This window comes from Leucoraja erinacea, chromosome 2, assembly GCF_028641065.1.
Source record: "Leucoraja erinacea ecotype New England chromosome 2, Leri_hhj_1, whole genome shotgun sequence".
Classification (NCBI taxonomy): domain Eukaryota; kingdom Metazoa; phylum Chordata; class Chondrichthyes; order Rajiformes; family Rajidae; genus Leucoraja; species Leucoraja erinaceus.
Genome location: NC_073378.1, coordinates 15,642,670 through 15,656,155, shown reverse-complemented (window position 1 = coordinate 15,656,155; position 13,486 = coordinate 15,642,670). Strand labels below are relative to the sequence as shown.

At 38.1% G+C, this 13,486-nt stretch overlaps 1 protein-coding gene across 1 annotated transcript in view; it reads left to right on the top strand.

Moving 5' to 3' along the window:
• Positions 1–12,220, top strand: part of LOC129707154 (ras-related protein Rab-18) — a 74,265-nt gene extending 62,045 nt beyond the window's left edge. Inside the window, exons 6-7 of the mRNA XM_055651931.1 lie at positions 9,818–9,884; positions 10,217–12,220. Of these exons, the coding sequence (XP_055507906.1) occupies positions 9,818–9,884; positions 10,217–10,392 (243 nt within the window). The 3' untranslated portion in view covers positions 10,393–12,220. The remainder of the gene's footprint in view (positions 1–9,817; positions 9,885–10,216) is intronic.
• Positions 12,221–13,486: the final 1,266 nt, after the last annotated feature.

Sequence of the window (13,486 nt, the reverse complement as noted above, 5' to 3'; positions counted from 1 at the left end):
CCAGTGAATTAGCCTCCACTGCCTTCTGTGGCAGAAAATTCCACATATTCACAACTCTGGGTGAAATGGTTTTCCCTCATCTCAGTCCTAAATGGCCTACCCCTTATTCTTAAACTGTGACCCAATTGTTACCCAAGTCCTTGCTACTTAAACATTGTTTTCGCCAGCAGATTAAAAGTGTGGTGGGAGGTGCTCAGCATGCCACGGCTTACACTCGCATTCTCTGCTATCTCTGTGATTGTTGACTCGGCTCCAGGCTCAATTGTGGAAAATATAGTTGGATGTAGTACAGCTATGATGTAGCTATTTTGCAATTAGCAGTCCTTTTTCTAGCCAAGATGCAAGGAGTCACAGCTGAAGTACTGTGCAAACGACAGAAGTAAGGCTACCATGCATCTCTCGTGTCTCCAACTGTGGAGTCAGAATTCAGCACTCTATCCAATCCTTTGTTGTCGTGCTAATTATTTGTACAGATGTGTTCAATATTGAATTACATGACAAAAACTGATATGTAATACAGATGGTATGTTAAGCATTATTTAAGCTGTCGATTTTAATTATTCATCCGCAGGATTTTAAAGAAATTGTGTGATAATTGTACATTTCAAAAATAATTAATCAATAACTCTACTTAAAATTAAAAAACTACAAATATGATGTAAAATACAGTAGAAAGTGGACATTTTAAGTAAAAACAATTTTCCAAAAATGTTCATGAGATTGGGCAACATCTTTGGTTTCACCTCTATTTCAGGCTGATGTGCTTTCATCATATGAAAGGCCTAACTGTTGGAGAATCTCAGACTGACGAAGGTTCCCGAAACATTGTCTGTCTATTTCCCTCCCCACTGACCCGCTGAGTTCCTCCAGTAATTTGTTTTGCTCACGATTCGAGCATCTGCAGTCTCTTTTTGTTTTGCAACTTTCCTTTTCATTATAAAATTGGAATATTTCTTGTAACTCCTTGCTCCCCTGTTCTCAATAAGCAATAGGTTGGCCTTTAGTGTGGTGTACTTGTATTTAAATTGGATGCAAAGGAGAATTTTAATTTAATTCCCAGTTGTTTCAACGCACCTGCCCATATTATGCTTTTACCAGTACACTCTAAGCCAAGACCACTAGATGGTGCACTACAACAAACCATGTAGTCTCTGCAAGTGAGAATACTGTATTTTGCTTGTGAACTGGCTGTCAGTGAATACAAGACCTTTCATGTCCAGATGCACCGATGATTTATTACAGTTAGTTCGGCTTTTTTCACATATCTGTATGCTTTCATTTTTTCCAAGTTTCCTTTCCAACTTTTTAGACTTCATTTATTTTTTTATTGTGAGGTAAATTAAGCAATCAAAACCAGTGCAGATTCACATATCAAAATATTTAGTTTTTGATGCTTATTTCTCCTGTTATTGGCTGAAATAAATTATACAGTTTGCTGCTTCCATAAAATTCTGGATGATAATTTGTGGGGTATACCTGGTTCCGATATTTAAGAAAATATTTATTCACCTTGAAGTGAGCACTGCAAATTTACCACAATAGTTTTAAGAATTGAAGGGTTCAACTACAAGGAGAGATTGTTAGACCAGGGTTGTAATCTTTAATTTAAAAGTCTAACAGGTGATATGTTACAATATTTTGCGTGTTAAATACAACTGCATGTGCTGATAGAAGCTTTATTAGAGAACATTATTAGAGAATATAGGCCTAATGGTCAATGCCCGAAAGGTAGAGCCTGTCTTCCTTAGAGAAATTCAGAAAGTAAGTTGAAGTTGGTAGAAAATTGGAATTCCTTTCTGAAAAAAAATCTGTTGTTAGTATGATTGTAATTTATTTAAATTTTGAGTTTTGTAACTCTATTTGAAAACCAAAAATTTAATGGGATATTGAGAATAGATTGGTAAATGGGGTTAGAATAAAGATCAACCATAACTTCATTTATTGGCCATTCAGTCGCAATGAAATAAATAAACTTCATTGTTACCTGAATTCCCAAATCTCTATAAATTGAAAATGCCTTTCAAATCATAAATTTAATTTGTTCTAAAAACTGGACAAATATTCATGCTTGTTGATGAGTATATTTTCAAAAATTTAAAGAATGTACTGGTGAAAACTTAAACAAGTGGATTTTGGATGCGAAGGAAAAAGTTGTGGAGTAATCGAATATTGCAATGAAAATGCTGGAAATACTCAACAGAAGTCAGATAGTGTCTGTTTAGCAGCAGGTACAGTTATGATTGCAGGTGGATGATCTCTTATCGTGTTGTTGTTGCATTTTGTTAATTCACTTGCTCTAAACCTGCCCTAACTCATTTTATTCTCCCCACATTCCCATTAACTCTTCCAAGATTTGCCCAGTTATCTACACAGCAGTGATTAAACAATTGGACAGTTTTCACTTCCAAGACATTCCCTGGAGTGTGTTAATTCTCTGGATGCTTGTGGTTTCAGCTTGCCTTATTGGAAAATAATTCCATTCTGACTTTGTCATAGGAAATTGGTATCCATATTAATCTTTTCCTCCTTTGCTGTGTGGAAGTACTCGGTCTGACCCAGGTGCATAAGTTGTTAGGCAAGCTTTAAGTTGTCAGGTAAGATTTGAAAGTCATGGTGGAAAGATAATCAACAAGGAAAGAGGGCTAGAACTATGGGTTAAAATATCTATCCAAGGGTGGGTAGTATTTAAAAGTATTAAAATATTGCATGCATAAATAATCAGATTATAAAATGTAGCAGCATTATATTTCATTATAGATGAACTGAAGTAATATCTAAGGGTTGAAAAATGTGCAAATTATTATTTCTAAGGGTTGAAAGTGCAAATTATTATTTCTGAAAATGTACTTTCTGCCAAAAGCCAAAGGACAGTGGGACAGCTCCTGTACCCTGACTTATGTTGCACATTTTAATTTAAAATCTAGAAAACAAGAAAAATCCAGAAAACTGGCTACCCCACTACTCAAACCTCACGTCAAAAACCTTGGCGTGATATTTGACTGAGCATTGAAATTTGACAAACAAGTCAATGCCGTGGTAAAAGCTAGCTTCAGCTTCGGACGATAGCTAAAATAAAACAATTCCTCCACTTTGATGACCTCGAAAAGATCATCCACACATTTATCTCCTCCCGCCTAGATTACTGCAACTCTCTTTACACTGGCCTCAGCCAATCTTCCCTGTCCCGCCTGCAACTGGTCCAAAACACCGCAGCGAGTCTCCTGACGGGCACCCGGAAAAGGGACCACATCACCCCGATCCTAGCCTCTCTCCACTGGCTCCCTGTGTGGTTCCGTATACATTTCAAGAACCTCCTCTATGTCTACAAAGCCCTCAATGGGCTTGCCCCCTCCTACATTAAAAGTCTTCTCACCCACCACTCCACCTCCAGGTCCCTCAGATCGGCCGACTTGGGGCTGCTGAATATCCCGTGGTCTAGGCATAAGCTTAGGGGCGACCACGCCTTTGCGGTTGCAGCCCCTAGACTGTGGAACAGCATCCCCTTTCCCATCGGAACTGCCCCCTCCATCGACTACTTTAAGTCAAGACTAAAATCTTATCTATACTCCCAAGCCTTTCTTGACGTCCTCTGATCGAGGGCTATATGTATATATGTATGTAGTTTGTTTGTTTATACTATTCTTATAACAAATGTAAAGCACTTTGGCCAATGAGAGTTGTTTTTTTTAATGTGCTATATAAATAAATGTGACTTGACTTGAATAAAATGAATTAGGACAGGTTTAGTGCAAATGGTTATTTGAAGGTTATTGTGGACATGGTAAGTCAGATACAATGGCTTGCAAAAGTTTTCATACCCCTTGAACTTTTCCACATTTTGTCACGTTACAACCACAAACGTAAATGTATTTTATTGGGATTTTATGTGATAGACCAACCCAAAGTGGTGCATAATTGTGAAGTGGAAGGAAAATGATACATGGTTTTCAAATTTTTTTACAAATAAAAAACTGAAAAGTGTGGCGTGCAAAAGTATTCAGCCCCCCTGAGTCAATACTTTGTAGAACCACCTTTTGCTGCAATTACAGCTGCAAGTCTTTTGGGGTATGTCTCTACCAGCTTTGCACATCTAGAGACTGAAATTTTTGCCCATTCTTCTTTGCAAAATAGCTCAAGCTCAGTCAGATTGGATGGAGAGCGTCTATGAACAGCAATTTTCAAGTCTTGCCAGAGATTCTCAATTGGATTTAGGTCTGGACTTTGACTGGGCCATTCTAATACATGAATATGCTTTGATCTAAACCATTCCATTGTAGCTCTGGCTGTATGTTTAGGGTCGTTGTCCTGCGGGAAGGTGAACCTCCGCCCCAGTCTCAAGTCTTTTGCAGACATGTTTTCTTCCAAGATTGCCCTGTATTTGGATCCATCCATCTTCCCATCAACTCTGACCAGCTTCCCTGTCCCTGCTGAAGAAAAGCATCCCCACAGCATGATGCTGCCACCACCATGTCTCACAGTGGGGATGGTGTGTTCAGTGTGATGTGCAGTGTTAGTTTTCCGCCACACATAGCGTTTTGCATTTAGGCCAAAAACTTCAATTTTGGTCTCATCTGACCAGAGCACCTTCCTCCACATGTTTGCTGTGTCCCCCACATGGCTTGTGGCAAACTGCAAACAAGACTTCTTATGGCTTTTTTTCAACAATGGCTTTCTTCTTGCCACTCTTCCATAAAGGCCCGATTTGTGGAGTGCACGACTAATAGTTGTCCTATGGACAGATTCGCCCACATGAGCTGTGGATCTTTGCAGCTCCTCCAGAGTTACCATGGGCCTCTTGGCTGCTTCTCTGATCAATGCTCTCCTTGCCCAGCCTGTCAGTTTAGGTGGACGGCCATGTCTTGGTAGGTTTGCAGTTGTGCCATACTCTTTCCATTTTCGGATGATGGATTGAACAGTGCTCCATGAGATGTTAAAAGCTTGGGATATTTTTTTATAACCTAACCATGCATTAAACTTCTCCACAACTTTATCCCTGACCTGTCTGGTGTGTTTCTTGGGCTTCATGATGCTGTTTGTTCACTAATGTTCTCTAACAAACCTCTGAGGCCTTCACATAACAGCTGTATTTATACTGAGATTAGATTACACACAAGTGGACTCTATTTACTAATAAGTTGACTTCTGAAGGCAATTGGTTGCACTGGATTTTATTTAGGGGTATCAGAGTAAAGGGGGCTGAATACTTTTGCACGCCACACTTTTCAGTTTTTTATTTTTTTTTTAATTTGAAAACCATGTATCATTTTCCTTCCACTTCACAATTATGCGCCACTTTGTGTTGGTCTATCACATAAAATCCCAATAAAATACATTTACGTTTGTGGTTGTAACGTGACAAAATGTGGAAAAGTTCAAGGGGTATGAAAACTTTTGCAAGCCACTGTAGATATTTTTCATGGTACACAAAAATGCTGGAGAAACTCAGCGGGTGCAGCAGCATCTGTGGAACGAAGGAAATGGGCAACGTTTTGGGCCGAAACCCTTCTTCAGATATTTTCCATGGTGTATCTCTGACTCAACGAGAATGTTGAATTACAAAGATTAAACAATTAGACAGTTTTCATTAGAATATTCCAGATAATGAAGCAAAAACAGTAAATGTTAGAAAAACTGAGCAGGTCAGTCCGCATCATCATAAGTAGAAACTCAGGGAAAGTTTCAGGTTGAGGATCCTTTGTCAGATTTCCAGCATCGCCAGTTTTAATTATCTGATAATGGAACAATTCATTACTGTTTGAACTTATAAAAAGGATTGGATAAGGTTGATACAAGATGTATGTTTGGTGTTACATATCAAGAGGGTCTATAAAATGGGACCAATGGTACATTTAAATTGCCATTGGTTTAAATTTGGGAACGGGCAAAACTTAGAAACTGTCTGAATCCCTTACTCTAAATCTCAAGAGTGAAGAGAGTTTTATTGTCGTGTGTCCCAGATAGGACAATGAGATTCTTACTTGCTGCAGCATAACAGAATATGTAAACATAATACAAAATTGAAGATAAAAGTTCAATGTGTCTATAAACCATAGACCATATATAAACAACAAATAAACAGATATAGTGCTATAATAATAATAGACTGTTATTGTTGAGAGCTTATTTGATGTCATGTTTAATAGCCTGATGGTTGTAGGGAAGACGCTGTTCCTGAACCTGGATGTTACAGATTTCAGGCTCCTGTACCTGCTTCCCGATTGCAACGGTGAAATGAGTGTGTGACCCGGATGGTGTGGGTCTTTGATGATGTTGGCAGCCTTTTTGAGGCAGCGACTGCGATGGATCCCTTCGATGGTGGGGAGGTCACTTGGGGGAAAAAATAGTGACATACTGTGATGACATTTTGCAAGCAGCACAGCAGGATCGGATCAAATATATAGAGGTTCTGAACTGATCTGGATGAAAGAAACAGCGCACATCATTGCTGTAACTGCCAAGCTGCTAGTCCATGTCTGGATTAGCTCGATCACGATCTCCCAACGGCAACGGAGTTACTGATTGTAAGGGATTTCCCAATGGCAGGGGAATCCCTGATCTCACGGAGGATTGCACTTACAAGAAATATAGTGCCTGGAAATGCTGGGGAAGCCTCTATTGTGCTCGGAAATGTAGCTTGCAAGTAAGATTGAAGGGGACGATGAATCCACTTTCCTACCATCCTACTGGCCAATGTACAGTCTCTAACAAATAAGGTTGGGGACTTAAGAGCAAGGCTGCTTTATCAAAGGGAGATAAAGGAATGCTGTGCCCTCGGTTTCACAGAGACATGGCTCCTCTTGAGCTCCCCATACACAGCCCTCCAGCCCAGTGGTTTCTCCATGGACTGAACAGAGGAATCTGAAAAGAGAAAGGCGAAGCTGTCCACTCAGATGTAGTGGTCCTGTCCAACCACTGCTCCCCACAGCTGGAACACCTGACAGTGAAGTGCTGTCCCTATTCCCTCCAGATCTCGGTCATTGAAATCTTGTGACGCAGATTATTTCAAGAAGTCCAGGTCCCTCAATGAGGCCATCAAAAAGGCTAAAAGGAACTTTGGCCTGTAAATTGGAGGATGTGTCTAACACTCTACAGCTGTAGCTGGGTATGCACACCATCATCTCCTACAAGACAAAACCCAAGTGGTAGCGCAAGTGATAGCAAGGCACCACTTCCAGATAAGCTCAATGCATTCTGTGCATGTTTCCATTGGGCCTTTAACCTGCATTTGGTGTTCCCGATGTGAGCTTCTGTACATTAACGAGACAAAGCGTAGACTGGGCAACGGTTTCACTCAATAGTTACTCTCGGTCTGCCAAGGCCTACTGATCTCCCAGTTGATAACCACTTTAATTCCCATTCCCATATTGACCTTTGTACCTGGGTCTTCTCCATTGACAAATTGGTTGAACTGCACCTCACAGTTCGATTGGCACCGATATTGCCCTGGTCTTATTTCTTTTCCAGTCTTCCCTCCCCACCCCCAGCTCCCCACTACTGAAGAAGGGTCCCATCCCGAAATGTCACCTATCCATTTTCTCCAGAGATGCTGCCTGACCCGCTGAATTACTTCAGCATTTTGTGTCTATCTGTGGTATAAACCAGCATCTGCAGTTACTTTTTATTACGAATTTCATTGTTCCATTAGACAATTAAATGATCAACTCTTATGTCTACCACTGACATAGGGTGTTTCCTTAAGTTCACCTCTGTAGCAATGTTACAAAATTTTGAGATTTAAAAAATCAAGCCTGCAATTTATCCCATCAGATAAAGCATAAAAAGAAGTTTAATTTGACACCTAATTCACTTTCACATCTCAAGTATTTAAAAAGTTATGGCCATTTTCATACTCGGAAATTTGCATCTTGTTCCCTATTGATTTTCTATGGACATAACAAAAAAGCTGTGATTGTGGACAGTCAAAAGCACATAACCTTCTTAAAAATTAAGAGAACTGAATGAAATTTTTAGTTATCATAGATTGAAGCATTGTGAAACAAATATAAAATAATCTTACTTGGATGACCTGAAATTAAAGCATATAATTAGTTAGTTACCCAATTGTAGCTAATTTCAAACTTCAATTACTAGATCTAAACATCCATCCATTTCTTAATAAATGATTAACATTTTTAAATAGCCTAAGTGTCCAAATAATATTCACAAATAATTCACCATAAAACATGATTTTAAAATCTCATTTACATTAATTTATAGGCCAAATGGAAGGAATTTAGTGTTCAATTGCTGTAAATTAAAGTCCATTTAAATCAGCTTTCTAGTGGGATCCGGTGAACGCGCTGGTTTAGAACGTTCACATTGCGCTAGATTTGTGCCCTCAAATGCCCAGAAAAATACTGCGGGATATAATGGGGCCCAAATTAGCTACTCGCAACATTAAACTTTGTATAAAGGGATCTTAAGAAGCCCTTTTTAACGTAAAAATAAACAGCCTTTCTTCCGTTTTCGCCAGTATGAGATCCGACCCGTTGTCGGCGGTCGCGGGTTTAGAGGTTAATTTTTAACCTACTATAACAAGTAAAGAAAGCCCTTAAAACTAAAAATAGCTCCAGCTACGGAATCTTCCAGCGATTTTTCGTTAATAATTAACTAGGCTGAAAAACCTCGATTTGAACAGCCTCGGGAAAATCGGGTTTTAAACCCGCCCCCCTCTAAACGGCGCCAAAATCGCGCACACGGGCTGGGACAGTTTTCAGCGATCTTCACGTAGGCTTTGCAACATACCTACTATCTGTAGCCCTCATAGTTTTTTATACATTATTCATGTCCCCTCTCGACCTCCTCCACTCCAGGGAAAACCAACCTAGCCTCTTCATTCTCTTTGGATATTTTAACTATGTTAATTAAGCGACACAAACTGTTGTTAACAACATTGAATTAATTTTACAAAAAGATGAATCACGATGCTTTTAATGTAATGCAACAAAGTTAAAAGAAGATGTGCAGAGCGGTTTTGGGGTCCAGGTCCATAGCTCCCTGAATGTGGCAACAGAAGTAGATGGAGTGGTAAAGAAGGCATATGGTAAACTCATCTACATTGATCAGACATTGAATATAAGAGTAAAAAAGTCATGATGCACTTTGGTCTATAACACTTTGGTCAGGCTGCATTTGGAGTATAGCATGCAGTTCTGGTCGACCCATTACAGGATGGATTTGGGGAGGGTGCAGAAAATGTTCACCAGCATATTGCCTGGATTAGGGGTTATTAGCAATAAGAAGAGAACAAACGGATTATTTTCTCTGGAATGCCAGAGGTTGAGGGGAGACCTGATAGAAGTATATAAAATTATGAAAGGCATAGATATGGTAGACAGTCAAAACTATTTACCCAAGTTATAAATGTCAAAGATTTGATGGCATGGTTTTAAGGTTAGAGCGGCAATGTTTAAAGCAGATGGGTGGAGCACATTTTTTTACACAAATGGTGGTAGGTGTCTGGAAATGCTGCCAGGGGTGGCGGCAGAGACAGGTAGCGTTTAAGAGGCTTTTAGATAGGCACATGGATATGCAGCAAATGGAGGGATATGGATCAAGATAACGCAGTGAACAAGAACCCTGGCCTATTATCATACGATATTAGTTTATCTTGGCATTATGTTAGTACAGTCATGTAGGCTACAGGGCCCCTTCCTGTGCTGTACTTTTCATTGCTCTATGAGAATCGTTTCCCACTTTTCGCACCCACAATCCAACCCTACTGTTTCTTTTCCAACCCAGTGGATATTTTTTCCCTATTTAGAATTTTATAAAGATGGTATTTTAGTTGATTAACATAAAAACTTTTTTGTTGAAGGACAATCGTGAAGTGGACCGGAATGAAGGATTGAAGTTTGCCAGGAAACATTCCATGTTATTCATAGGTAGGTTGTCCTTTCAGTCAAGGTTATTTTAAATTTTTCTGTTTATTTTTACAAAAACATTTGGTATCTACTAGAAAAAGAAATTGGCAAATGCTGAAAATAAAGTGAAAACAAATGGTCCTTTTGGACACTTTTGTATTTGGCTGTTTCATCCATGCATTTCTATTTTTTAAAAGTAGGTAGTTACCAATGCACATCTGAAACGAATGTGATGCATGATGAATAGATGAGAAATGATCGAATTAGATGTTGTCATGTTTCCTCAATCTTATTTTTTTTAATTTTAGTGCAAACTCGGTCTGCTTTAAACAGTTAAAACATTTACTTTGCAGAATCAAGTGCAAAGACGCGTGATGGTGTACAGTGTGCATTTGAAGAACTTGTTGAAAAGATTATTCAGACACCTGGCTTATGGGAAAGTGAAAGTCAAAATAGTAAACTACGGCTATCGGACTCGACTAATGCCAACAGTGGAAGTTCTTGTGGTGGATATTGCTCAGTACCGTAAGACTCTTGATGCAGCAGCTTCTTGCCAATATTAAATCATTGGTGAATCATTTGTATAAATTCTAGAGTTGACATTGCAGTTTGCACACTTTTGTTCATGTTGTATAAAACCATCCCTGAAATTCACCAACGCTAGGTCAGTTGTAGACATGCAGAAATTTGAAATCTACAATCGGTACAATCAAAAAACATTTCTCAGTGGCAAACCACATTGTAATTTGAAAATAACATTTAAAAGCACACATCAACGAGGGTTAAAGTTCATGTGTTCACGTTTATACAAGCTAGGTTCATCTTGAAACAGTCTATCCACTCGTCTCAAGATGCTTTTTCGTGTATTTGCACACTTCAGTGCTGAACCACATTACTGTCTTTCCCTGAACCCAGTCTCAAATATTTAATACGGTTTGCAAATTCTGGTATGGTTTAAGATAACTATATTTTCACTGCTGTTAGTCTAGCTGACTAAACATAACTGCAAGAGAGGAGTAAATTTGTATCAGATGTTAAAATATCATCGTTTCTTCGTAACTTCTGTTTTGGATTGTTTTTAGTAAAATTCTGCTTAGTTTTTTCACCGCAGCAGAATTTTTAAATCTGTCTTATCCACAGTTGTGTTAAACAGATGTGCCCCAAGAAAGATAAGTGGCATGTAACTCTTAAGTTGTTGAAAACATGTGATTTTTAAAGCCTACAGTATTGACACGAACGATTAGACCTGCTGTAAAAATCCATTTCATAACAACCAAAAGATTTGAATCTTTTGAAAATGGTTTGCCTTAGTTAATGGGTAATCTTTGCAATTAACTGAATACTAAAATATTCTTCTAACATTCTAGCTTTAAATTACCCTGTATGTCAACGTTTCTGTTCAATCTTACTCATATAGACTCCATTATTATATATTCACATGTTTCAGAGTATTGTGCAAGGTACATTTTCATATAATCTACAGTTTTTCTTTCAAGTGGTAATTCTGAAAATGTTTTTTAAGAAATATAGATCTATGGTTGAATATGAATTGTAGAGAGTGAGGTGTTAAAGTTGAGTCAAACTAAAATGTAAAGTCTGTTATTACTGTATGCTTTCGGTGTTTATTTATTATTTTATCTTATGCATATTTGATGAGATTATCATAAACATGCCATTAAAGAAGTAATCCCAGTGCAGTTTAATTTTTCCTCTTTTTTTTTTTAATGAGTTGCACGACTATCTGATTTTTGAGGGGAAACAACATTTGGTATCTAAATAGGATTCTAAACAAGGCGAAATACTTTGGATTGAGCAAGTTGATATTAAAAAAAAATGTAATTAAATTGTGCCTTTAAAGTATAAAAATGTGCCAAAGTGTTTCACAGTGGCATATCTGTTACATATGCAATTGTTGACTCGGTGTGCAGGACACAAGTGATGCATTAGGTTTGAACAACACTCTGACCTTGCTTGGCATCCATATGAATATTAGTCCCAATATTTCAAAACGTTAGACAAATAATTTGGTGCTCTCGTCTGGCGTCTTTCCCTTCAAAAGAGAGAGAGACTGGAGAAGATTGCTGAACAAGGAAAATAATATCCTAAATTTGTGTAGGGTGCTGGCTATATTTTAAAGACACTAAATTATCTGTTTAATTATGACTTTGATTAGTTATATAAAACTGTAAAGATTGGGGAATGTGAATGAAAAATGAAAATGGTGTAAATTGCATTGTGCAAATATAGTCAGAAGATAATTTGCATAAATATTTTACAGTTTTACTGCAATTATAGCATAAGGTATTACATTAAAATATATACTGTACATAAATAAAAATTCCACAAGTCTTCTCCAGGATACTTGCTTTTTTTAATTGTAGATTTTGTTGGCAAATTATCAATTGTCATTTTCCGAGGAATGTGCGTTTATTTGTTTAAAAATACTGGGGTTACAACAAAGGTACGTTGGTTAAACTAATTTCAACCACCAGTTCCTTTCCCTCTCCATACCCCTACTTTCCCTCTCATCCCTAGTTCAACTTTTGAAAACCAATTATAGGGGCATAAAGTTTCTTGAACTTGAGGAACTAATTGGGTTTGCCACGTATGATGATATCATAACTTCACAAGATGCATCTCAATCTGATTCGCAGAGGTGCTATAGAACATTGAACCAGATGTCTCATGTTGAAGTTCAAGATGTATAAAAATGTTCCAATCAGTTACATTGAGTTGCACAAAATTCAGATATGTCAAAATATAGTGGAAGAAATAGAATTGCTTTGAAAACCTGTATAGACTCAATGGGTCTCTTTCTATGTTGAGGGAGAGAAATTCAGTCTCAAAATTCTGGGATCTAGGCTGATAACAAGAGATAAGTACTTCCTGGTTAAAGGGCGGTGAAGATAAGTTGATGATCAACATTTACACCCCAGCGGTATGAACATTTACTTCTCCAATTTCAGATAGTCCTTGCTGACTCCCTCCTTCCCCAGCTCTCCCACAAGCCTACTGTCTCCGCCTCTACCTTTCTTTTTCTCGCCCCCCTCAACCCGAAACGTCGCCTATTCCTTCTCTCCATGGATGCTGCCTCACCCGTTGAATTTCTCCAGCAATTTTGTCTACCTAACATTTTTGAAGGAATCATTTCAAGAGAGGAAAAAAAGAGCTTCATAGAAAGGGCGTAATGTGTGAGAAGAGTGAAAGAAAAATGAACATTGTTAGGGTAGGCCAAAACCTGGACCAGTGATCTGACCTATATTGCAGGGCAGGCCAGAATGACGATCTAAATTACTTAGCAGAGCATGTCAGCGAGTGGAAAAAGGATGCTACTTCTATAATTCCAAATATACTCTAATGTTAGACTTCTGGGAATCTAGCAACAAAATTTTTTAATTTCTGCATTTTCCCAACCGTTTCACTGAACCGATTAGGTATAAGACTCAATAACGTGCTTCATTTCAGTAAATGAAGAGTTCGAAGGGAAATTTGAATTAATAAAATGTAATTGATTCAAGTTTACTTAAATGTTACAATTTGTATAAGTTTTAACATTTCTTAAAGCCTTTTCGGTGTTTCTGGAATTCTGGCATTACTGGTAAACACATTCCCGTTTGCCTTTG